This window comes from Falco cherrug, chromosome 20 (assembly GCF_023634085.1).
Source record: "Falco cherrug isolate bFalChe1 chromosome 20, bFalChe1.pri, whole genome shotgun sequence".
NCBI classification, from domain to species: Eukaryota; Metazoa; Chordata; class Aves; order Falconiformes; family Falconidae; genus Falco; species Falco cherrug.
In genome coordinates this window covers 4473499-4498728 of record NC_073716.1, presented here as the reverse complement: position 1 = coordinate 4498728, position 25230 = coordinate 4473499, and the positions used below count along the sequence as shown (strand labels likewise).

Below are 25230 nucleotides of genomic sequence, written 5' to 3'. Positions count from 1 at the left end.
ACACTTGAGACATGGGAGGTTTGAGATGCAGGGGTAGAAGCGCTCAGCACTGTTCTGCTTCGACAAAGCCCTCCTTCTCCTGGCTGGCTGGCTCTACCTCCGAGTATGTTGCATGGTTGGTGTGATTTCGGAATTTCATGGCAGGCCAGTGATGTGGCCTTCTCTGTGGATGGAAACAAAGACCCATCAGAAGCTATGACAGAGCCTTTCACACCAAGCCTGTAGGGAAATAGAAAACTCAGTCCTGAAATAAAAACAATGCTGTCTTTGTGAAAGTTTGACTTTTCTTAATAAAAAAAATAATTTTTAAAATCACTTTATGCTTAAAAGAGTTCATTACAATGCTTCAATCTCGCTGAACTGACCCACTAGTAAGGTTAAAATGGAGAGCGGGGAGGAAGTGGAAACTTTAGGTGCAATGTCACATCAACCTCAGAACAAGGACAGCCTGTGCCCAGGGTAGCAGCCGAGGATGGCCACAGGCTTCCTGTGCGACCACACACACGTCAGCTTCGTGTCTCCCCTCGATCTGCAAAACAGGCACACCCGATTGCCCCTTCTCAGCCGTGTGTAGATAAATGCATCAAACATTGCCAAGTCCTCAGGTACTGAACTGGTAGAGGCCACGCAGATCAATCCTCTGAAGCCTGTCTCTGCAAACAGGGCAGATGGAGGAAAGACAAGTGCTCTAGGAAAAAGCCAGGGAGCGATAAGGAAAGGCTGAGGGCTTAGTGTTGCTCGCTCCCTCCGCAGCAGCTCCTGTGCCAGGATTCAGCCCACTTCTGACTGCCTCGGGATCCTACACCAAGCGGTCTTCTAGCTTTTAACAGCAGATGGAGATTGCTGGACCCCCTATCTTTCCGAGAATTAAAATCTTCCATTTAGAGCATTCACGCCACCACTTCCAGAGTAGCTGATGGCATCACATCTATCAGTAAAGTCTGACAAATTTAGTCAACAAAATCCAGCTGGGCAATTCAAAAGGCAGCGATCTCAATTATGCCATAGCTCCAACTGAGCCCTCCAACCAGGCTGCGTGGCGACTGCTCATGCAAGCAGGTGGAAGAGTCTAACATTGCACGGGGAAAAAAAAAGGCGATGTGTGAAAGGGAGCATGTGAAAGGGAGCAAAATAAAACAGTGTGGGAGGGAGAGAGCCTAAGTTTAAAACATCATCAACTGGAGGTTGGGGGATTAGCTGTGACTGTAGGACCATGAAAAGAAACTCAGATATGAACCCTACCAAAGTTTCCCCTCTCCTCTTCTCTTTGCTCCCCACTCTCCTCTAGCAGGTTAGGATTTGCGTGGATAGCACAGGAAGAAAAAACCAGCCCGGGATAAGGCTCTCCACTCACCTCAATGAAGAACAGGGCAGCGTTGGAGGTGGGGTGGCTGTTGATGTAAATTCCAGCAAGGATTATAGCTGCAATGAGCAACACGGCCAGAACGATCCCCACGATAGTACCTGTGTGAATCGGGGCGCCTGCTTTCTTGGAAGGAAGGCTGCTTCCCACACCTGCAAAAAAAAGGATTCCATTGAGTCTCGAACTGTGTTGAGACCTCGGGAAAAGAAAGGACAGAAAAGCAAAGCGAGGCGAGACCCTCCAGAGCGCCGCATGGCCGACTAAGCAACTCGGCCTGCCCTTGTTTGGCTCCACAAGAAGGGAAGATGCACTGGAGAGCTGCCTGAGCTCCAGCATTCCTTTCAGCTGATAGCAGTTAGCTGGTTTGAAAGAAGATTAAACCACCACCATGCAGTAACCCCCTCTCCAATCCATATTCTTTATATATTGGCTGCTCACTCTGATAGAAAGCCATTAGCCATATGCTGAGTGGGGTCCTCAGTGTGTCTTACCCACAGCCCTCCAGCTTGCCCTCGCTCCTCGGCTATGAATATACAATCGCACAGAGCTACAGAGGGTGGATGTGGCATATATTAACAGTGACGTTACCAGCCATTTGGGGAGCAATTTGGCTGAAACTGGGAAGATCATGCATTTCAAAGGCCCCATGTCTGCAAAGGAACTGATCCTGCACCCAGTTCAGCCAGTTTAACTCCCTGAGCTGATTTCAGGTACAAGGGATAGGCTCATGGTTTGACCAAAGTTCTTGCAAACCTGACATCAGGTGAAGAGGGCTCGGCTCCTTCCCATACTCTGAAATTAGTAAGAGCATTACTGGCAACAGTTTGGTTCCCTGCCCTCGGGGGTGACGCACAGACTTGGACTGAGAAAAGATTCAAGGGAACAGAGATAAAAAAGGCAGAGCTGGGCTAAGGATGCTTTTTATGTTTGGATTTTACACTGCTCTTTGTCACAGCTGGGGAAATTCAAAAGAAAAAAAGGACTTTGTGTCTATGCAAAAAACTGCAAAGAAAGGGAAATACACAGAAAGAGGAAACTTATCATCTTAGTTTGCACAGCAGGACTACGTGGGAAAAGTAGACAAACAGCGTCAGGGTAAAGCAGATTGGTCCTGACTCTCACTTTTCACTATCTGAAATGGTATTAATCAGAGTAAGGATAATAGGAGCCTTATCTTGATTACATCCTTCCAATCTCTGTTTCACCTGTCCACCCTGCTGACTGATCGCAACTCCCCGGTGCATTTGCTTTCAGTGTAACATGTTTTCGCTTGGAACAACTGTAAGCAGGCAAGAGTGAAGATTAAGGCCTTACCTTCGCTTCCTGCATACTGATTGAGCTTCGTATCATCTAAAAAAAGAAAAGAAAGGCAAAAAAAGTAAAGTTAGGAGCTTTCTATGATATTCTGCATGCTTCCCACCCACTTTTGTTCCTCTGTAATGGGGCCACTGACAGAATGCACGTCTTTGCACAGCACTTACGTGGCCAGTGACAATTTTAAACTTCTTGAGTTTGGCAGAAGAGGAAGGCACACAGAAAACAATAGTGAAAACATGTGGCTTATGGTTGGTTGTCTTCCTGGAGCACAAACACCTGGGGAAACTGGTCATTAAGGATGCTCAGTGTGCAAGGCTGAACAATCAGGGAATGCTGGATGAGGCCCCAGCCCTGGTGGGTGTCTGTGTTCAGACTATGGCATTTGCAGCAATACCCCGCCAATACATCCCAAATCGATGGGTGTTACGCTGTAGCTGTCTTCCACAGGAGCCCCAAATCCAGTTCCGTTCTTCACCTCATTCCGGAAGAGCCAGGACGTATCGTACAAGGCTTTATGCCTTGATGGCCTCCACATCACCAACCTCGCGAGTCCAGCTGAAAGCCTGATCCAGGATTCTTACTGCTTGGCTCACGCGTTTGCTTGCTGCAGCACTGACGCATGACCAGCGAGCCAGACGCATCCCCAAACATCTCCACAAGATCCAGCGAGCAGGGCTGGCTGGCTGGGGAGGCTGCGGAGGGGTGGGTCCACTCCTTTGCTTCACTCCTTCCTTCGCTGTGCTTCTCCAGATAAAGTTCGCTGCCTGATGCAGCTGGCTGTTTGTTTCCTTCCAAGATTACAAATTAACTTCATGCTTGACTATGTCACAGAAAGCCTCTTGTTCTTTTTCCAAGAATTGGCAATGAGTTGGAAAATAATCTCAGTGGTGGTGTTACGCTCCCCCTTCCTTTAATTGCTCCTTTCAAAGTCAACTCTGTCAGGCAGGCACTCCGTTCCTCCCCCCAACTCCTTCCCATTGCTGAAGGACAATTACTAATGTTCCTTTCTATTTATTCTAATTAGCAGTTTGCGTTAGGGACTATTAAGCAGCAAAATTGAAGTGATACCTGCCGCTAGGATCTGAGGAGCCAGCCCTGTGTTAATAGGATTATCAAGCTTTAGAACATGGGTGTCTCGAGGGAAACTCGGGTTCTTATGTGGAGCTTTCCTATGCCGAAACGAACGCCGTTCCCAAGCAGAGGGCAATCACCAGCCTGTGCTGTATTACTGCCAGTCTGAGAGTGCTGGCAGCCCTGAGCCACCAGCTAAGACCAGGCACATTAAAAGCACGAGCCTCGATGTACAGTATTAACCTCTGTTACGATGCTGGGGAGTCTGTCCACCAGGGACTAGTTGCTTGTTGACCTTCACGAACGTGTCCGAAGGCTGCGCTGCAACTGTAAAACTCTTCCCACTGGAGGGTTTCATCTCCCCCCTGGCCACATCACTCAGTCCCACCTCTTCAGCTGCCCTTCCTTCTCCTGTCCACTGCCTCCTGTCCTCACCCCTGCCCTTGCGCTTCAAAGATGGGGTCGTGATTGTATTTATTTGGATGTGAGTTGGCTTTATGAGGCATCGGAGTGAAAGACCTCGCCGGGGATAAGCGTCAAGGATGGGGCGTCCCTGCTCACCCCACCTGCCCCTACCTTCCGTAGTGAGGCTGTCAATGAAGAGCGAGGACGTGGAGGTGGTGACATCCTCATCCAGCGGTGAGAAGGAGCTCTCAGGAGGTGCTGAATAGTAGTTGCCTTCTGCTAAATCCTCACAGGTCTTCTCATCTGACTGGAAAGAAAAGAGAGAACAGCTACTTTTCCCAGCTCTCGTAAAGCGAGAGTGCCAGGGAGCCAGCGGTGAGGGCTGCGCTTCCCAGGCTTAAGGCAACTGAGCCCTTGGGGTTCAAACCCGGAGTGAAAGCAGGGGACATGGTCCAGAAGTACCAGAGGGAAGTATGTGGGGGGTGACCTGGAGGTTGGAGAAGAGGAGAAAAAGTTTGGGAACCACTGAAGTAGGACAAATGACAATGATCTGGCAAGGTCCTGCAGCCTGACCTCCTTGCATCGCTGGCTAACCTTACATCAGTCCTGTGACCTCCTTTTTCCTCACTCAGCCCTCTTGATTAACAGGGAACAAAGCTGAGTTTTCAGTGGGGAAAGGAAAAAAGCCCAATAACCAACCAAAAAACCACCCAAAGCAGAAACAGATGTTTCATTAGAGCTGATCTTTCTGAGACAAAGAAACTAGTTCATCCAATGTGGAGATAATTGTGCTAACAAGGACAAAAAAATATCACAAGGGCTAATTTCTTCATGCTTAAGAGTGAGTAAGAGTCATGCTTCAGAAGGTGAAGAAAAAAAATATCCCAGTGTACTCAAACTGCACCATTTGCTAACTTAGGGAGGTCTCTGCACCTTTACTGAATATCCAGCATCGACCAACACCAAAACAAGACTCCAGTAAGGCAGACGCTGGGTTAGATGGACTATCCTTTAACCATCCACTGTAATGGGAAAGGGATTATGTAAAGGGATACCCAGCCTGTTCCAGAGCAGCGTGGGTCAAGCGGAGCTGAGCATGAATTTTCTGAGCTGGGATAGGGCCACTGTTGTCTTCTGCAGATGAGAATCCCTCCTAGCGGAGGACCTAAGGGAAGTGATTCTTCTCTCAGCCTCACCTGGCCACAGCCGTAGGACAGCCACTCCTCACGGTACCGGTCAAAGCCGCTGGAACATCTGTGGAGAAAAGAAGCGTTAGCCCGTGGCAGAGGAATTCCTGACAGACAGCAATAATAATGCTTATTTGCCCATGATTTCTAAGCTGCCTGCAAGTCCCAAATGCTGCCCCGATGGGCGCTGCGTACAAACACTTGGATAAACAACTATCTGAGGACTGGAAAGATTATATACAAGTTGGCCTCCAAAGACATGGGGTTTCCAGTACAGCTGTGCTGGAAGGACCCAAATGTTCCTCTTCACCGAGGAGGAAAAGGGTCAACACCACTTCTCCAAGGGAAACGGAGAAGCAGAGAAATAGGAAAAATATATAGACTGAGTTTGAATTTCCATCCCCTGGACTCTGTGCCAGGGCAAGGCCGTGATCTTCGCGAGGCTTTTTTTTTTTCCAGCAACATCTGCACAGGAAAAACACATTAAAGAAATTACAAACGACATCAGGAAAACACCAGCTAGAGAAATCTCTGCAGAAGCAGAGGGAATGAAATAGCACTCTGACCCTTGGAAAGTCTCTGGGGATACCAAAATGTGAACCAGGGGTTCAGCTCATATCAGCCCTAATTTACCCAACTACCAAAAAAAAGAGGAAAAGCCACAAAAACCTGCAGGACCTGCTGAGTCACCAAGATCTCTGCTGAAAGTACTGTTCCTGTAACAACTACAGGCTCAGCAAAAGCAAAAAAACAAACTCCACTGCCCAGCTGAGAGCTAAGAGGACTCTGGGGTGCATCCCGAGTCCAGCTCAGCCTGGAAGCCACCCCACCAAGTTCCTTGGGCAAGATCATGTTGGCTTTGCAAAACCAACCTGGTTGAAAGCCAACGAGATAGCGGCAGCCTTGCTCTAGCTTGCGTTTTCCACCACGCTTGCCATTCGTACTCTCCATTTGTAACTCCGGCGCTGCAGGGCTGAGGTGCCGACACGCCGTTACGGCTGCAGGAAGCGTGGCTTTTAGCCAACGCGTCAAGAAGTCACCTGACTATAAGCGATAAGAACAAACATCCTGCAACAGCGGCTGGGATTTTGGAAGACTGGGTTTGCAAACGCTGTGAATTTGGAATAAGCAGAATGATGAAGTCCTCGAACCTCGGGGTTTCAGCATAAACAAGATCCAGGCTAAGCCACTGTATCCCAGGCTTGGTTTTGCTACCAAAGCCACATCTGGTTTCACGCATCTCTCTCAGCTGCGAGAACATAATATTCTCTGATCTGAAGCCACCACTGAGCAACTGTCATTGAAAAATGATGTTCCCCTGGCTGGGGTTGTATTCCAGCCCACTGAAAGGCAGTGAATCAACGCTGATTTATAGGGTCGCTTTGCTGATGTCTTGGGATCTTTCCCTGTCCCAGCTGTCCTGCTCATACCTTGCCGAAATTGCTCCGTGTAAGGGAAGGGTGCAAGTCTTGAGAGAAGGGCTATAGAAAGGGGTGAAGGTGCCCTGCAAGCGACGCCGGGGTGAGCCAAGGCTGCCCTTGCGGCAGGCACTGGGACGGGAGCCAGCCTGCGTGCCTTCCTGGGAGAGCTGGGCATTTCCAAAGCACGGCTGTCCCCATGCCACCTGCGAGGATCTGTGTTATTGGGCCCTCTCCCCTGCCACTAGCTCTAAATAAATATTTCAGCAAAATCTCATTAAACTCTCTCATGCTCCTTATCGCGCTGCTGGAGCTGAAGGAGAGCACGGAGCAGGGCTGCTGCATGGCCGGCACTGCAGCGGGGCCAGCCTCGTCCCCTCGCATCCTCCGTTTACCTCCAAAAAAGCAGCAAGTGCCCCCCACCCTTGCTGTGTCTCCCCTCTGACGAGCCCCCCCTGCAGTTGGGGGTCCTGAGGAGCATCCCTGGCTCTGTGACCTACCTGCCATCCTTCAGACTGAAGCCTTCCCCAGCCTCCCTGCCCTGCCCTTCTGTCTGAAATCACAGCCTAAGTCAGGACACGTTTCCCCCATGTTTAAGCTTACTGAGTCGCGCTTCTGGTCTCAACTTGTTCCAGCTGCTGCATCAAAACATCAGGACCAAAAACCCAAAACGTCTCCTTTCAGCGGCGTGTAACCGGAGCTCAGATCACCGCTTAACCACGGCTGCAAGGCTGAGCGCAGCACCCTCACTGAACCAAAATGCAACAGAACCCCAAAGCCAGCCAAAAAAGGAAAATAATAATAAAAAACCCAACAACACTAATACAGGCATCAGACCTGGAGTTGCACTTGCTCTCCCAGCAACAGAAACATTAGCAAGAGAAGAGGTGGGAAGGAAACTCATGGCAGCTACCTTTGCAGGACATGACACCAGCTGCAGTTGAAGGTCAGCTCCGAGGTCACACACATTTCACAGCTCTGATGCTGGAGACAAGCTGTAAAAGAGAGAGAAGAGACGCGGCAGTGATACACCAGCATCTGCACGGGCACGAGGGAGCATCTGCTGAGAGCTGGTGGCACGGGGAGAGCCAGAGCGTCAAGGGATGAGTCTCTAACCCAACCTCCCTCTGCCACAGACCTGCAGGACAAGTCAGCACCGTTTGAGCAGGAGCGGACTCCCCGTCCACCTGCAAACATCTTCCTGTTCTGCTCAGCTGGGAATTAAAACACACCTGAGGCTTATGCCATTTCTTCTTCTACAGAGGGTGTTTCTCAGAAGGAAGCAAGCAAAACTGAGAGGTTTAACCCTCTGTTGCTATGTCCACACTAAGTAGTTCTGCAAGAACATCTCCACGCTGGAGAGGACTAGCTGCTCGTAAAGTACCACCACTTGCTCGTCACCCTGTCTAGAAAAGATGGCCAAGAGGGCTTGTCTGCAAAAGAAGTCAAGTGAACCGGCAGTTTTAACAAGCCCCTTGGGAGTCCCTGACGGCCTGCGATGAGAGCCGAGAGCCGATCCAGTCCTGGGAAATACCAAGTGATGAAGGCAGAGCACCAGAGGGTCACATCCTGCCCAAAAGGCAGAAGCATCCCCATCCCACCTGGGGTGCCTGGTGCACCTCCACCCTGACCCAGACACTCCATCCCTGGGCTCGCCAGGCTGCCCCTCGCAAACCCACCGCCGCTGCTGCCCCTGACCTGGGCTGCCCACACTGCTCTGGTGGCCTCCAGTCCTGACCACCTCCGCTTTCCCCAGCGGACTGCCACGTGGAGGACACGGACCTCTGTAGAAAAGGCCGAGGCTAACCCAGTTCATCCACTTCTGACCTGAATAAGGCTGAAAATTAAACCCCCAGAAGAAAAAGCGGAGTCTAGTTCTCTCCCGCTCTGTGGGTCCTCTGAAGATACTGCTCTCGGCTACCCTAGCTGCTGGGGAAAAACAAAATAGCAAGTCTTAAAGAGAAAAAATAGAATTATTGCAGAATGCTTATTTATGATCTGCTTTGCAGTAACCCTGCCTGCTGTTAAAATTGTCATAAAATACCCCGGGGAGACCATTTAAATGCATAACCTTGGTATCTTCATGACAGATTTACTCTCTGCTCTGTATTTACGGACTGCATGATGACTTTCCCTTGTGCGCATGTGTCCTTGGATCCGAACACTAAAAATGTATCTATTTAGCAGGATCTTTAAGAAATTTCAGCAGAGTGTGGAGGCGTAGAAAATGTCTTGTAGACAGACCTGAAGTGAACCAGTGTCCAGCAAAATTAGCTGCAGCTTACGGAGCAAAGAGGAGTTTCGGTGGCTGGACAGGTGGGAAATGCTGGAAATTTCAGTACAGGAAATAAAGTACTGGGGCGAGAGGGGATCTACTGGTGAGCAACAAGAGCCATCGACACGGCTGCACACGAGGAAGGGTGCTGGGAGAGCAGCAGGGAGCGCAGCGTGGGACCACAGCAGATCCTAGGGACATCGTGCCTGGCACCGCTGCTCCCATTGCTTGGCTGGGGAGCGCTAAGCAAATCGGTTCAGGTGAAGCCCCTGCGGATCCCTCCTTTATCAGCATCCTCCATCCCTCCTTTATCAGCATCCTCCATGCCAGCTGAGCTGTGCCGCATGCCGGGCTCCTGCCTCAGCTACGGAGCCGCCAGGCTGGCACACGTGTGGCATTTGCTGTTGCCTGAGCTTGACTCTGAGCTGATGAATCCAGAGAGGGCTGGATGTACAGGACATTCAGCAACAGCCACAGAATGCCTGGGGGACCCCCGTGCAGGGGCAAGCTGTACCCCAGCTGGTAGCACACCCTCCCTCCCTGGCTCCGGTGCACAGGAGGATCCCAAATGTTGGGTGATGGGTGGCAGCACCCACTGAACCTGCCTCCTCCAGCCTTGGCTTCCCTCTTTGGCTGTAAATTGGAGCCGCTGGTTGCAACCACAGGAGGGGAACGCGTTCTGGGGCACCAAGCCAGCCTGTCCAACTTACTGGGCAGTGGGGTGAACTCCACGGCTGACATGTTGGTGATCTTGCTGGTGTCCAGTTCCACACGGTGGTACTCATAGATGGTCCGACGGCGGGACTCTGAAACGCGGAGCCTTGGCTTTAGGCTGGGCGCAAACCCACCCTGCACACCCTTCCCCACCCTGCAATCCCAGCCGGAATCCCAGCACGTGCGGGGAAAGCTGAGGTTGCTGCCACCTCCCAGCTGAAAGGCAAAGGTGGCCCCAGGTCTTGGGGTCGTTCCTGTGGGAAAGGACAGGGTGCGGAGGCTGTCAGGCTGCAGGAGAAGCAAGGCAGGGGGGGTGCTGGTGGGGAGGAGGGATGTCAGGGCACTGCTCTCCTCTTCCCGGTTTTGCTAGGAGGAGCTTGGAGCTCTCTGCCCCCCTCTCCCCAAGCAGAGACTCCCGAGATGGATGTGGTCCAGTCCTGCATCGCTCCAAACAAACACCAAGCTGCACAACACATTGCTCGTCAGTGACTCACGAGGCTGCGAGCCTCCCCCGTGCGCAGCGCTTGCCTGGAGCTCCCCTGGCGCCTTCCCCCAGCTCCCCCTTCCTTCTCTTTCCCCTTCATCCTGGGGGCCAGAGGGGTCTTATCCTGGATTCAGGCTTCTCCCAGATTTTCTCCCACAACCTGCCACTAATTCATGTGGTGACACCAGCCAAGATGCTTCCCTGGCATCACACCTACCTGCACACCTAATCAAACCTGTCCTTCCAGCACGGCTCTGGGAGACCACTGGATGAGCGGGACAGAGTGCTCCCCCCTCTACCCCCTCCTCTCCTTCCATTCAAGCCTTGTTTCTTCACCTCATTAGTTTTTTTCATGCCCGGTTCTTGCATTTCTTCTCCCCTCACCCCCCCGGGGCAGGCAGGAGGTAGAGGCAGGGGTCCGTAAGCCCACCGGGGACGGAGGGTACCAGCCCGATGAGGGCAGGCTGGCGGGGAGGGGAGGCACCATCCAGCCTGGCCGAGATTTTTACACAAACTGTTGTAAACGGGTAATAAATGAGGGCCAGATGGCAGGCTCCATAAATAACAAGGAAAAGCAACCGCGTCGGGCGCAGCGCGGGGAGGCAGCAGCGAGGTTGGGCTCCTCATGACAAGAGGGGATGGCAGAGCCTGGAAGAGCCTTTTTGGCGAGCTCGCCCCATGCCTGCAGCGCGTGGCACACGTGGAATAAGCATGCAGACACGCATGTAGCTGTCCCCATGTCCCATGGACGCAGGTGCAGGTCCCAGCCCTGCCTGCAGCAGCCCTGCAGCACCCGTGCCATGACACGCATTGAAGGGCAAACCAGAGCAGCAGCAGCACGGCTTGCAGGCTCCCCTAAACCCCCATGCCTATAGAAACGGGGCACACAGCCCCCACCCCCTGCCAAGCCTCTTGTCCATCTCCAGGCTCATTTGCAATTGTTCTTCCCCTCCTCCTCATCAGCTGGAAGTCAGGGAAGCGATAGCTTGGCTGCTCGCAGCGATTTGGAACACGCTGGGCGAGAAGCACCGAGGCCTTTTGCCTGCAGCGCCTTGCCAAAGCACACAGCGTTCGTCGTGAGCCGGGGCCACCCAGAGCTTGGCCATGGAGAGATGCTCCCCGAGGGGGAGGCACCCCCAGAGGGATGTGGGACACAAGAGCATCGCTGCAGCCGAGCCCCGTACGCCTCCTCACGCTCCCTTGCTCCCCATCGTGAATCCAAGCAGCGCACCCTCATGCCTTGAAGCGCCCAAACCCGAGGACATCTCATCTCTCCTTCCCCAGCTGCCCCCTCTCCCAGCTGCGATGCCAGGGGAGCCTCGGCATCCCGGTGGGATCAGCTGCCTCCCCCTGTTCCTCAAGGACTCACCAGGCACCTCGGGAGACGAGTTGAGGATCATGAAGGCATCGGAGAGGCCGGCTTTCACAGGGTGCTGGGTGGCGCTGATCTGTAGGACCGGCATGGGGATCTGCAGCCGGGGAGAGAGGACGTGATGGACCTCAGCCCTGCCCCGGGCTCCTGGCGCTGCTGTAGGAGTCTCCAGTGCTTTGGTGGCACTGGGAATGCCCAGACTCAGCGTGTGAACAGTTACAGCCCGTCGTCTCCCCCCAGACCCACAGGGATCCCCCACGGGGACCCTCCTGCCGCGCCTGCCCCAGCAGAAACATCTCTCACCTCCTTGTACCCAAAGACGATTCTCCCGGTGCTGTGCAGGGCCGCCTGGAAGGTGAAGCTGCCCATGTCCTCCTTCCCCTGAAGATAGACCTTGTCCCACTGCACCACAAAAACCGTCCCTGGGGGAGAGACCAGAGGGGGTCAGTGTCGTCCCCCCCTGAGTCTCTCCTTGTGCCACATCTCCACAGCCTGACAGGTTGAAGCTCCAAACCACCTCGTCCCCAACCTCCAGTTCTGAGCAGATCCATGAGCAAACCGCTGCCAAACATCCCTGCTGCCCCCCCTCTGCAAGCCCCTCCCGGGTGCTGAACACCCCCGGCTGCCCTAGGCTCCCCTCCCCCACACCCTCACCTGGCTCCAGCCCCCCCTTTGCCCAGTTTCACAGGGAAGCAGCGGGCAACTGGGCTACCACTGCAGGGATGTGACTAGCAGGGGTAGGGGGGCAGCCAGAACGGGGCTCACCGTTGTCCAGGTACTGGACGGTGGAGTTGCGGGAGTAGCTGGGGTTGAAGTTGGCCATGAGAGGGGCGACGTACTGCGTGGCCGTGAGCATGCGGTGGATGACGTCCCCCATGAAGATGAAACCTGAGGAGCAGAGGAGGGTGAAGCAGCGCACGCTCCCCTCCACCACCCCGGGATGCTCTCTCCCTCTTCCCGACCTCCCACCACCCTTGCCCCGGCTCACCCATCCTTTTTGACCCCCAGCATCCCCCTCCCAGGTCTCCCCCAAGCCCCCCCTGCATCCCCTCAACTGCTGCGGACACCGAGGCACCAGCAGCACCCAGCTCCCCGCGGACCCGCAGGACAGGGGTTGGATTTGGGGTGCAGGGAGAAAGCTGGAAGGGCTGCAGCCCCTTCTCTGTCTCAGCTCCCCAGGGCTCAGGGATGTGGGGCGAGGTTAGAGCCAGCACCGTGTCCAGCCCCATCCCCACGAGACCACCTACCCAGTGCAGACCCCCCATCCCACCCCGACTCACCCCCTGTTGCTATCGTGACCTGTCGCAGGAGGTGGCCGTAGAAGGGGAAGTCAAAGGAGAGGACGATCCTCTGCGGGAGGGAGATGGGGTGAGAATTGTCCTCAGCCCTTGGAAAAACACCTGTGGGAATTGGGGGGGGGGGACACACGGGTCCGTGCCCACCAGCACCAGCTCTGCCCTGGGCTGGGGCAAGCTCCCGGGACTGGGGTCTGGAGGAATGGGAGAGGGGTGGGAGCGGGGGTCCTGTGGGTGCCCAGTCCTCATGGCTCATCCCCTTCAGCTCCAAACTGGGGCTGTGGGAGATTAAATGCTTCCCAAGCCTCGGTCTCCACCGGGCTGTCACGAGGACCCGGGGGGGGTGCTGCTGCCCGGGGGCAAGGTGCCACCACTGGAAAATCCCTGTGGGAAGAGGGGACACGGGGACACCCCAGGCTGCCCCCACCAGCCCCGTGGGCTCACCGAGGCCTGCCGGTGCGTGTTGGAGAGGATCCCGTGGATCTTCACTTGGCTCCTGTTAGCCGCTGCCATGTCAACCCACAGCCCCCTCAGACGGGTGTCCCCTGGCCCGTAGATCCGTGACACGTAGTAGCTGTGGTTGTCCTCCTGCAGCCGGGGGGAGACAGGGGGGACAGCGTCACCCAGCTTGCTCTGAGGAGGTGTGAACCCCCAGGCACGGCTCCGAGCAGCAGGGACCCAACCTCAGCACGAAGCAGCAACAAACCCGGCACAGAAACCCCCGTGTGAAGCCAGCAAAGGATGCTGAGCAGTAGGAGAAGGTGCAGAGAAGACCCAGGAGACCGATGGAGCGCAGAGATGGCAGGCGAGAGAGAGATGTGACCCACACGAGACTTGAGCAAAGCGGATGCAACATTCCCAGGAGGAAAACATCCCGCTCCAGAGCCAGGGGTTCGAAGTTACAGGCTAAACAGATCGCTAGAAGCGAAGCAAACCACCGGAGACAGGAGCTCCGAGGAAACCACGACCCTTGGACCAGGCAGCCTGGGGAAAGCGGCCAAGCCACCGCCGCCAGCCGAGCGGGAGCGAGGGGCTGAGGAGGGGGGACACGGTGGGGGAGCAGGGCTGGGGGTGCTCTGCTGGGTGGCACCCCCGGAGCGTGCGATGGGCCACGGCTCTGCATGAGCGACCACCCCCTCCTCCTCACCCAGGGCAAGGAGAGGGACCCCAGGCACCCCCCCGCCACCTCCCCATGCCACCAGCAGCACCCCCGCGCCCCCCTTCCCCCACAGCCCAGGGCACAGACCACAGGGCAGCTCTGCCAAGAGCCACCTCAGAGCGGTCAGGGACCTCCCAAAGGACACACGGCCCCAGCGGGGACCTGTCCGCCTGGCTCTGCGGCAGCTCCTTGGGGACACCGGGAGCAGGTGACATCCCGGGTGCAGCCAGCCCTGCGCAGCTCCTGTCCTGGCCACACCGTCCCTCTCCGACAGGATTCGGCACGTGGGGGGCTGGGGACACAGCTGGGGACACAGCTGGGAGCTGTTGCCTGTCAGGGGAGGCCGGTTCATGCTGGGGGCCGGGGGGGGGACGAGAAGCATCTTAATTTTCCTTGGGAAAGCGCTGTTCCGTTGCTCCGTGCCAGCACCTGGCGCGCTGCCACGCTCGCCGCTTGTCCCCATCTGCTGCTCTTCTGCCGCTCAGCCCCCTCTGACCCCCCGCCCCCCTCACCCCCAGCATCCTCCCTCCAGCTCCCCCCACCTTGGGCGACCCCGGGACCCTCTCCCTGCGCACGAACCCCAGTGCCAGAGGCAGGGAAGGAACCCCTGGCCCAGGACTTCGTGGCTTGGAGGGGGTAAAAAACCAGAAAGCGACACCCCCCGTGTCCAACAGCCCCGTCCTGTTCCCCCGGGAGCTGCTGCAGGTCTGCGGGAGGTGGGAGGAATAAAATGCTGTTAGAAAAATTCTGCAACCTGGCATTTTTTTTCTGCTTCAGTAAAGTTCAGGGAGGGCTGTCGCACTCCTCCGCCTCCCGTGGAAGCCCTGACTCCAGGGAAAACTTTCCCAACTCTCCCCTATGGCAATTATAGCCCCTTCTTGCCCAGAGGGACTGGTGCAGCCCAGAGCCTTCCCTCCCCTATGGATGGGGAAACTGAGGCACAGGGAAGGCTGCGCCAGTACCGGCTGCATCCCAGCACCCACCTCCCCATGCAAACGCTATGGAAACCCCCTGGGATGCAGGGACAGGCCAGCACTGGGTGACAAATGACAAGAACTCTCATGCCCTTGTCCCTGCTGTGCCTTCCCGACGCCATCCAAATAAACGAGGGGGGAAATAGAGGCGGGCTGGGAGCGCGGAGGAGCTGGCTGCCGAGCTCCTGACCTCATCGCTGACTCATTAGGATGTCCTAATCCGTCACCTTGCTTTGGTTACAGCAGGAATTAAGAGCGGGGAGGTTTTGGACACACAAATAAGTGGGGAGTGCAGCCGCCGTGGGGCAGAGCTCGGGGAGGGACGGAGGTGATGCCCAACATCACAGCCCTCTTCATCCTCCAGGTCCTGAGCTGCCCTGCTGCATCCCAAACCTGAAATATTTGGGGAGGGGAGAGAGGGGAAGCCCCTCCAGGCCACAGCTGCCTCAGCCCAAGGTAGGGTCGCACCTTCTGCAGGCTGGATGCGGCGCGATGCAGTGACGCGTGGAGGAGCAGCATCCCTGACCTTGAACGTGGCCCCGCTCTCGGGGCAGACGCTCCGATCCCCCCGACAGCATCGAGCCCCAGGAAATTGCTGCCTTTTCCTCCTGGGAACCACAAGCACCATCACACCCTCCCTGCGGCTCCCCGGCATCTCCACACGCCGTGGTGGTTTTGGGCTGGTTTGGGGCTGGTTTTTTTTAAACACTTCCACATCAGGGACTTCTCTGGCCTCTGGCCCCTCTCTATCCCTGCTGGCCAAGGAGCTCGAGCGGAGCAGAAACAGCCACAGCTGTTCCTCCCCTGCACGCTGTGCCACAGGGCACTAATGCCACCAAATCCACCACCAGCTGCCGGCAAAAACACCGGGACGGTCACCGCGGCCAGCGCATCCTCCACCAGAACCCAGCCTCAGCCAGAGCCACGTGTCTCCCCGCATCCCCGAGACCCTCAGCTGCCAAGAGAGGCCCTGCCACAAATAACCAGGAGCTAATTGAGGGCGGGTAATTAGGCACAGCCGGGATGTGAGAACCAAGTGAGATGTCCCAGGAGGTGACAGTGCTGCTACATGAGTTCATTAGCTGCCATGGACCCCCCCCCCTCTTCCCTCACAGCCCCCTCGCCCCAGCACCCTCGGCAGCATCACACGTGGCATCGCGGCCAGCGAAGTGTTCCCAGCGTTTCAGGGCAGGGATGGCCCTGGGACCTGGCAGGGCTGGCGGGCAAGGACGGCCGCAGGGCTCGGAGCGGTCCCCGGGGCACAGCCACCTCTCGCTGGGCTGTAATTACCCACCATATATTAAACTGGAGCCAGCGTCCCCACCAGCTCCCTGCCCAGCCTGGAAATAGCTCTGGGCGGTCAGGCGCTGGCCGCATCCTGCCTCGGGGCAGGCGAGGGGCAGCAGCGGGGACCCCCGACTCACCACGATCCGTGTCTCATTGGCCGGCAGCGTGTCGATGGCCAAGCTGCCCCCCACCAGGTCCTGGCTGATGTGGGTCCCCTCTGTCCCCGCTGAGGTCTCCCGAGCTCTCCGCTGCCCTTCGCCCACCGCTGGGCTCCCGGGAGGGCGTCCTGGGGGGGCACAGGAATGGGTCAGTGGGGTCCCACACCGGCTTGGCACCCACCTGTGGGCTGGGATCAACCCCCTCCCCCAGCAAAGCAGCTTTCTGCTTAGGTGACATGAGTTTGGGGGGTCTCAGCCCTGATAAGCAGCATCACAGCAATGATGGAGATGCAGGGAAGGGCTTCTCGGGTCAGGGTGGCTGCAGGGTGCAGGGACAGGTGACAGACACCCACGGCCTGGGGAGGACAGCGGTGATGGAGGGGTGAAGGGAGGCAAAAAACACCTCCAACCCCCCCAGCTCAGCTCACACGCCAGCGCGTGGGGAGAAGCATGAGGTCCTGGAGATAGGGAAGATGTGGCTTCGGCAACAGGGCACCAGCGTGGCTGTGTCCTCGATGTCCCCAGCCATCGGTCTCCTCCACCAGGCCGGTACGGGGCCTGGGTACGGGGCCTGGGTACCACGGCGGCCTCCAAACATCCATCTCCAGAAGAAACGTGTCCCTCATCCCACATCCCTCCCTGCCCAGCTCCAGCCCCAGGGAGTGGAGGCCAGAAACACGGCACAGCAGTGGCGGGGGGGGGGGACACATGAAAAAGCCATTTGGGACCAAATCTGCAGAGACTCATCACATTTCCCGGCAGCTCAGCACGGGCGGAGGCGGCGCGGCCGGCACACGCTCGCCCACGGGCAGGGACAGAGCCAGGACGTCTGTCCCCTGCGAGTGGGACAGCAAAAACACCCGGTGGGGCCACATGCTGCTCCCCTAACCCCTGGGGGGGGGGGGCTCCCACCTTCACCCCCGGGGAGAGGGAGCTAATTACTGCCTAACGAGCTCCCGGGCCCCTCCTGAGCTGTCCCGTGGGGCAGCGTGTCCCCAGTGCCTCCAGGAGGGGAAACTGAGGCAGGGGGAGCAGGGCTGAGCTGGGGGATGTACCCCCCTGAGGATGGATGGGGAAAGGGGGGCTGGGGGGCACTGGGGGGGCCCAGCCCCTCCCCACTGAGGACCCCCAGGGAGCAGAGCCTGTTCCGCAGGCTCCAACGAGCCCCCCCACGAAGGCTCCGGTGTCCTCCCCAAAATCTCACCGCGCGGCTGCACCCCCAGCCAGGCCAGCATCAGCCGTGTCACGGGGAAGGGGGGGATCCGGGGGCGGGGGGGCACCCCACTAGCCCCACTCTGCCCCACACGGCTTGGGGGGGGTCCTGGCACCCCACAGTGCCAGTGCCCTCTGCATGGGGATGCTGAAGCAGGGGGGGACGTGGGGCGCAGAGGGGGACCCCCGTAGCAGGTCCCACCCCACGGGTGGCTGCGGGGTGCGGTGTGACACCCACCTGCGCGCCTGGGGGGGGGGGGGGGGCGGAGCAAGAAGACACCCCCAAAACACAACCCACCCGGGGGGGCACAGCGCGGGGGGGGGGCAGGCAGACGGCTCGGGTGAGGCGCGACCCCCCGGGCACAGCGACCCCCTGGCCGGGTGCTCCAGCCCCCGGGGCCGCGCATGGCGCTGCGCACCCCGGGACCCCCTGGACCCCCACTCCCGGGATACCCCCCCCCACACACACCTACTCCGGAGGTCGCCCGACGCCCCCCGCCGCGCTCCCAGCCCCCCTACCTGCGCCCCCGCGGGCCCGGCGCGCCCAGCACCCCGCGGAGCAGGCAGAGCAGGATGAGGCCCCCCCCAGCGCATGGTGGGGGCGGTGGGCACCGCTGGCCCCGGCTCTGCTGGGGGGGGGGGGCTCAGCGCCCCGCCATGGGCCCGGCGCCCCGCGGAGCCGCGCTCGGAGCCGGAGCGGGAGCGGGAGCCGGAGCCGGGGGTGGGGCCGGGGGTGGGGGGTGGGGCCGGGGGTGGGGCTGGGGGTGGGGATGCAGCCGGTGGCAGGACCCCCCCCCCCCCGCCGGGGGGGCTCGGACAGCGTGTGTCCCCCCGTCCCGGGCAGGGCTGGCGGCTGCTCCGAGCATCCCTGCGGGGAAACCTGTCGCCATGTGCGGGCCCCCCCCCGCCGCGCCCCCAGCGATATGGGGGGGGGGGGGCATCAGCGGGGTGGGGGGTCCCACCACCCTGCCCCCACCGCGGGCAACCCGGGGTCGGTGATCCTGCACCGGGTTGCGGGGCGGGGGGGGGGGGTTTACTTGGCTGAGCCCACCAGCCCCGGGGGCCGCGTTCGTCCCCGAGTTCTTCCCTTGCAGCAGGTGGGGTGGGGGTCTCAGGATGGGGGTACCGGATTTGGGGTCTCAGGATGGGGGTCCCGGGGTGGGGCTCTCAGGACGGGGGGCCCGGGGTGGGGGTCCCGGATTTGGGGGTCTCAGGATGAGGGTCCTGGGTTGAGATTCCCAGAGCGAGGGTCCCAGGATGGGGCTCCCAGGTTGGGGGGTCTCAGAATGGGGGTACCGGGGTGGGGGTCTCAGGATGAGGGTCTCGAATTGGGGGTCTCAGGATGGGGGTCCTGGGGTCTGGGTCTCAGGATGGGGGTCTCAGGATGGGGGGTCCTGGGGGTGGGGGTCTCAGGATGGGGGTCCCGGGTTGGGGGTCTCAGGATGGGGGTCCTGGGGTTGGGGTTCCCAGAGTGAGGGTCTCAGGATGGGGCTCCCAGTTGGGGGTCGCAGGATGGGGGTCCTGGGGTCTGGGTCTCAGGATGGGGGTCTCAGGATGGGGGTCCTGGGGGTGGGGGTCTCAGAATGAGGGTCCCGGGTTGGGGGCCCTCAGGATGAGGGTCTCAGGATGGGGGTCCCGGGGTGGGGGTCTCAGGATGAGGGTCTCAGGATGGGGGTCTCAGGATGGGGGGTCCCGGGGGTGGGGGGTCTCAGGATGGGGGTCTTGGATTGGGGGTCTCAGGATGGGGGTCCCGGGGTGGGGGTCTCAGGATGGGGGGTCTCAGCCCTGGGCGAGGGGGCCGGGGGCAGGAGGCGGGTGCAAACACCCCCAGAGCTGCATCACATGCCAAGGGACTGGGGGCGATGCTGCCCCCCCCAGACCCTGTGCCCCAGCCTGTGGCCAAAGCGGGGGGATGGGGGAGCAATGTGGGACCCTGCGGCCCTTCGGCTGCTCTGAACTGGGGAAACTGGGCGGGGTGGGGGGGGGGGGGGGGGGGCGGGGGGGGCAACATCCTGGGGGTCCCTGCCAGAGAGTGGGGTCTGTTCTGCAAGAGGCAGCGCTGTGTCTGGCAGGGGCACCCCGATGCTGAGGGGAGCAGGAGAAGAGCTGTGGGGGCTGGGGAGGAAATTAAAGGGGTGGAAAAAAAGAGGGAAACGCCTCCCCCCCCCTAAAAAAAATAACTGAAGGGGGCACCCCGAGGGAAACCCCCAACAGAAAGCAATAAAGGGGGCACCCGGATTTGAACCGGGGACCTCTTGATCTGCAGTCAAATGCTCTACCACTGAGCTATACCCCCGGCGCGGGAGCCCTGCTGCCTGGCTGCCATACCCGCAGCGTCACACGCGTGTGTTTCCACGCACACCCGCCGCAGTGCACACGCACACTCATACGCTCACTCATATACGCACCCCCCCCCCCCCCCCCCAATCTCGCACAGCACCACATGGCGCCCCCCCCCCCCCCCGGAGGGTGTGGGGCAGAGCAGGATCTGGCCCCCACACTCCTCACCCCCAGCCTCAGCAATTGGGGGGGGGGGGGTGCGGGGGGAGCTGTGGCACCATCAGCCCGGACACCCCCAGCCTCAGCAATTGGGGGGGGGGGGGGCGAGGGGAGCTGTGGCACCATCAGCCCTGACACCCCCAGCCTCAGCAATTGGGGGGGGGGGCGGGGGGGAGCTGTGGCACCCATCAGCCCGGACACCCCCAGCCTCAGCAATTGGGGGGGGGGGGGGCGGGGGGAGCTGTGGCCACCATCAGCCCTGACACCCCCAGCCTCAGCAATTGGGGGGTGGGGGCGGGGGGAGCTGTGGCACCATCAGCCCTGACACCCCATCTGCAGAGAGGGGGATGGAGCCGGACCCTGAGTTTCCTGCAACGCAGGCCCAGGCTGCGCATCCCACTGCGGGGCTCAGGGGGTGCACGCCCCCCCTCCCCCCCCCCCCCCCCAGCTGCCGGAGGACCCCCAAGGGTCTGGGGGGAGCAGAGGTGCTGTGTGGGGGCCTCTGTGGGGCTGGGGGGGATTAGCCGGAGACGGCAGAGTTGGGGCGAGCGCCCCAGCGGGGGACGGATGGGGGGAGCAGCCGTGGCTGCGCCCCAGGAGCAAGGTCAATATTTGCTGCCTGAGCCGCTGCGCAAACACGCAGGGCCGCATCCGGCATCCTCAGCACCCGCCTGCGGCACGGGGAGAAGGGGGTCTGGGGGGGACCCCGGGTCACAAGTGGCAGGCCAAGAGGAAACGGCCTCAAATTGCACCACGGGAGGGTTATATTGGATATTAGGAAAAATTTCCCCGTGGGAAGGGTGCTCAAGCCCTGGCTCCGGCTGCCCAGGGAGCTGGTGGAGTCACCAGCCCTGGAGGGGGTTTAAAAGCCGCTTGGATGCGGAGCGGAGCGCCGGGGTTTAGTGATGGACTTGGTCTCCAAGGTCTTTTCCAACCAAAACGATTCTACGACCACGGTACAAGCAGCCACGTTGGTTTTCCAGCCACCGGCCTGGAGCATCCCCTCGCTGAGCTGCCCCGCTTCCCCACGCCCCCCCCCGCAGCCCCCCCGGCCTGCCTTCCTACAGATGGGGAAACTGAGGCACAAAGGCAGGGGAATCGCCCAGGGCAGCAGCACCGTGGGGAAACCAAACCCCAGGGGTGGGTGATGTCCCTCCCCGCAGCAGGATGCGTCTCTGGAGCCTGAAGGAGGGGAGACCCTGGTGCCCCCCAGTCCCAGCGAGCCCCCAGGTCCTACCCCGGCTACCCCTGGGGACAAAACCCACCGGAGCGTTGTCACAGCCCCCGTACCACAGTCTGGCAATCTGGGATCCAGCCCTGGGGTGGCTCTTCCCGCTGCAAAGTGTATTGGAGAGGTTGGGGGGGAGCATGAGGTGGCCCTGGCTAAGACCCCCGCCTGTTTGGGGACATGGCAGTGGCATTGTCTGGGGGATCTGCTCAGGGGGGGGCCACCGGCGGGTTTGCCCAGCCACCGGTGCCAGATAAGGGCCGGGACCGCAAACACCTCGTTTGCAAAGTTGTTAGGGAAGGTGCAAAGCCCGTCACCCCCGGAGCCGCGTGTACGCAGGGGGTGGCGGGGGGGTGTGTGTGTGACAAAACACAGGTGGGATGCCATCTGTGTGCCCACCGCTGTCCTTCCCTGGGGGTCACAGTGTTTGCCCCCCGCTCCCCCCTTCCGCCTCCCCCTTGGGCCTGCTGCCCTCTGGGTCCCACCAGCACAGGGGGGGGACAAAGCTGGGAACTGAAGCCACAGTTGCATGGAGCCGTTCGGTGGCTGGAAGGGTGCTGGCACCACCACACCATCCTGAGGGGGGGACACCTGAGGGGCTGGTGGGGACACAGGAATCCCGGGTGCTGGCACCCACCACCATCCTGGGGGAGGACCTGAGGGGCTGGTGAGGACACAGGACATCCTGGGTGCTGGCACCCCACCACCATCCTGGGGGGAAACACCTGAGGGGCTGGTGGGGACACAGGACATCCCGGGTGCTGGCACCCACCACCATCCTGGGGGGGGGACCTGAGGGGCTGGTGAGGACACAGGACATCCTGGGTGCTGGCACCCACCACCATCCTGGGGGAGGACCTGAGGGGCTGGTGAGGACACAGGACATCCCGGGGTGCTGGCACCCACCACCATCCTGGGGGGGGACCTGAGGGGGCTGGTGAGGACACCAGGACATCCTGGTGCTGGCACCCACCACCATCCTGGGGGGGAACACCTGAGGGGCTGGTGGGGACACAGGACATCCCAGGTGCTGGCACCCACCAGCCATCCTGGGGGGGGACACCCCATCCTGGGGGAGGGGAACTGAGGGGCTGGTGGGGACACAGGACATCCTGGGTGCTGGCAACCCACCGCCGTCCTGAGGGGGGGGACCAGAGGGGCTGGTGGGGACACAGGACACCCAGGTGCTGGCACCCATTGCCATCCCAAGCCACAGGGGGACCTAAGGGGGTTGGCAGGGACCCAGGACATCCAAGGTGCTGGTACCCACCACCATCCCAAGCCGATGGGGGGACACAGGACATCCTGAGTGCTGGCACCCACTGCCATCCCAAGCCATGGGGGGACCCAGGACACCCCAGGTGCTGGCACCCACCACCATTCCCAAGCCATGGGGGGACCAAAGAGGGTGGCAGGGACCCAGGACACCCCCAGGTGCTGGCACCCACCACCATCCCAAGCCATGGGGGGGACCAAAGGGGATGGCGGGGACTCAGGGCACCCCAGACTGCCCAGGGGCTGCGCTGGAGCCGCCCAGGCGCTGGAGCCAGACTGCTCGGAGGGGGCCGTTTACTTTGGGGCTGTAGCACCCAGCCAGGGGAAGGCTGGCAATTATGTTAATCCCTTAAACCCTGATTGCCTCCTCCTTCCCCATTAGGTGGGCAAACAGTTTTTAGCAGCAGGGGCCAAGATAAGCAGGGGGCTACATATACCCAGCGCCCCTGGCCCAAGCACCCCAGCATCACCTGCCGGCAGCACGATGATGTCCCCAGCCATCCTCTGCCTCCTCGCCTCGCTCCTGCCCGCCGCCTCGGGCCACCCTCTGGGCCTGGATGTACTCCTTGCCCCAGCACCTGCCCGAGGATAGCCGCGCTGGGCAGAAGAAGCGCTGGCCCTGGGGGACAACCTGGAGGAGGTGAGTGGTGGGTGCCCCCCCCCCCCCTCCGGGGGTATCCCTGGGGGAGAGGAGGAGGGGGTGCAGTTGCAGCAGGGGTGGGAGGGGAGGTTACAGCCAGGGCGGGAGCTGGGGTTGCAGGGCGGGGGGGGGGGGGGAGCAGCGGGCGCGGGGGGGGGGGAAGCTGGAGTTGCAAGCAGGAGCGGGAGCAGCGGTGGGTATAGGAGCGGGGAGCTGGGGTTGGAGCTGGGGTGGGTGCAGGAATTGGGTTGCAGCAGAAGCAGGGAGCAGCGGTGGGTACAGGAGCAGGAGCTGGGGTTGGAGCTGGTGTGGGAGTAGCGGCGGTGTACAGGAGCAGGACCGGGAGCTGGGGTTGGAGCTGGTGTGGGAGCAGGAACAGGAGCTGGGGTTGGAGCAGAGAGGGAGCAGCAGTGGGTACAGGAGCTGGTGTGGGAGCAGGAACAGGAGCTGGGGTTGGAGCAGAGAGGGAGCAGCGGTGGGTACAGGAGCAGGAGCGGGAGCTGGGGTTGGAGCAGGAACAGGAGCTGGGGTTGGAGCAGGAACAGGAGCTGGGGTTGGAGCAGGAACAGGAGCTGGGGTTGGAGCAGGAACAGGAGCTGGGGTTGGAGCAGGAACAGGAGCTGGGGTTGGAGCAGGGAGGGAGCAGCGGTGGGTACAGGAGCAGGACCAGGAGCTGGTGTGGGAGCAGGAACAGGAGCTGGGGTTGGAGCAGGGAGGGAGCAGTGGTGGGTACAGGAGCAGGAGCGGGAGCTGGGGTTGGAGCTGGTGTGGGCGCAGCGGTGGGTACGGGAGCGGGGGTTGGAGCTGGTGTGGGCGCAGCGGTGGGTACGGGAGCAGGAGCTGGGGTTGCAGCTGGTGCGGGAGCAGGGGCAGGAGTCGGTGTCGCCGCTGGTGCGGGAGCCGCGTTTGCAGCCGGTCTGTGGCCGGGGCGGGAGCGGGGCGGCCCCGGCGGGAGGGAGCGCGGCCGCGGCGGGGCGGGCGCCGGGCGCTCCAGTGGCGCAATCGGTCAGCGCGCGGTACTTATAGGGCAGTACGCGGAGCCATGCCGAGGTTGTGAGTTCGAGCCTCACCTGGAGCAGGACTTTTACGGGCTCCCGCAGCCTCGCCGCGTGCTCCCCCCCCCCGCCGCCCCCGAGTTCTCTTTTCCCGAGAGAAAAAAAAAAAAAAATAATAACCGGGAGCAGCTGGTGGGAGGTGGGATGGTGTGTGCGCGGGGAGGGGTCACCCCATTCCCCCGAGCGCTGCGGAACTCCCGGCTGCCCCCCAAAGCGTGCCCACGGCAAACGGCCTTTGCTTCGTGCTGCTGTTTTCTGCCTGTCCTGGAGTTGGGGGTGGGGGTCAGGGTGGGATGGGGATGGGATGGGATGGGGATGGGGTCAGGGACGGGGATGGGGTCAGAGGTGGGATTGGTGATGGGGCTGGGATGGGCAATGGGGTCAAGGATGCAATTAGGGCTGGGGCTGGGATGGGCGATGGGATCAGAGATGCCATTAGGGATGGGGATGGGGTCGGGGATGCCATTGGGGCTGGGGTTGGGGCTGGGGCTGGGATGGGCGATGGGATCAGGGATTGGGGATGGGGTCAGGGATGCCATTAGGGATGGGGATGGGGTTGGGGATGCAATTAGGGATGGGGTCAGGGATGGGGGTCGGGGCTGGGATGGGAAATGGGGTCAGGGATGGGATTAGGGATGAGAATGGGGAGGGGGATGGTGCCCTGACACGCCGTGTTCCCCCGCACAGGTGACAGCATGCAGCCCGGCCACCCCCTGCACCCACGGGTACTTCTGCGATGAGCACTTTGGGCTGTGCCTGCCCGCGCGCCCTGTGGGGCAGTACTGCCTGCCGCGACACCCACTGCGCCCACGGCCTGCTCTGCATGTTCGGGAAGTGCCAGC

General features: G+C 60.2%; 2 protein-coding genes and 2 non-coding genes across 4 annotated transcripts in view; 2 read left to right on the top strand and 2 right to left on the bottom strand.

The window, feature by feature from the left end:
* Positions 1 to 30: 30 nt before the first annotated feature.
* PLXDC1 (plexin domain containing 1) lies at positions 31 to 18581 on the bottom strand. Its single transcript, XM_055697803.1, has 14 exons — positions 18572 to 18581; positions 16459 to 16730; positions 13346 to 13489; positions 12887 to 12956; positions 12372 to 12494; positions 11910 to 12028; positions 11604 to 11703; positions 9747 to 9842; positions 7675 to 7756; positions 5353 to 5410; positions 4328 to 4463; positions 2678 to 2713; positions 1355 to 1515; positions 31 to 163 (listed from the first exon to the last, which is right to left on the bottom strand). Exons 1-14 carry the CDS (start codon positions 18579 to 18581, stop codon positions 44 to 46), a joined length of 1527 nt encoding a protein of 508 aa, XP_055553778.1. The 3' UTR covers positions 31 to 43.
* Positions 18582 to 19915: 1334 nt separating this feature from the next.
* On the bottom strand, positions 19916 to 19987 carry TRNAC-GCA (transfer RNA cysteine (anticodon GCA)). The gene has a single exon. It is a non-coding gene; the product is annotated as a tRNA-Cys (tRNA).
* Positions 19988 to 23177: 3190 nt separating this feature from the next.
* The window catches only part of LOC129734417 (transcription factor CP2-like), a 38186-nt gene continuing 36133 nt past the window's right edge, over positions 23178 to 25230 (top strand). Inside the window, 1 exon segment of the mRNA XM_055697802.1 lies at positions 23178 to 23252. Within this exon segment, the coding sequence (XP_055553777.1) occupies positions 23178 to 23252 (75 nt within the window).
* TRNAI-UAU (transfer RNA isoleucine (anticodon UAU)) lies at positions 24321 to 24411 on the top strand. The gene is given in 2 exon segments: positions 24321 to 24358; positions 24376 to 24411. It is a non-coding gene; the product is annotated as a tRNA-Ile (tRNA).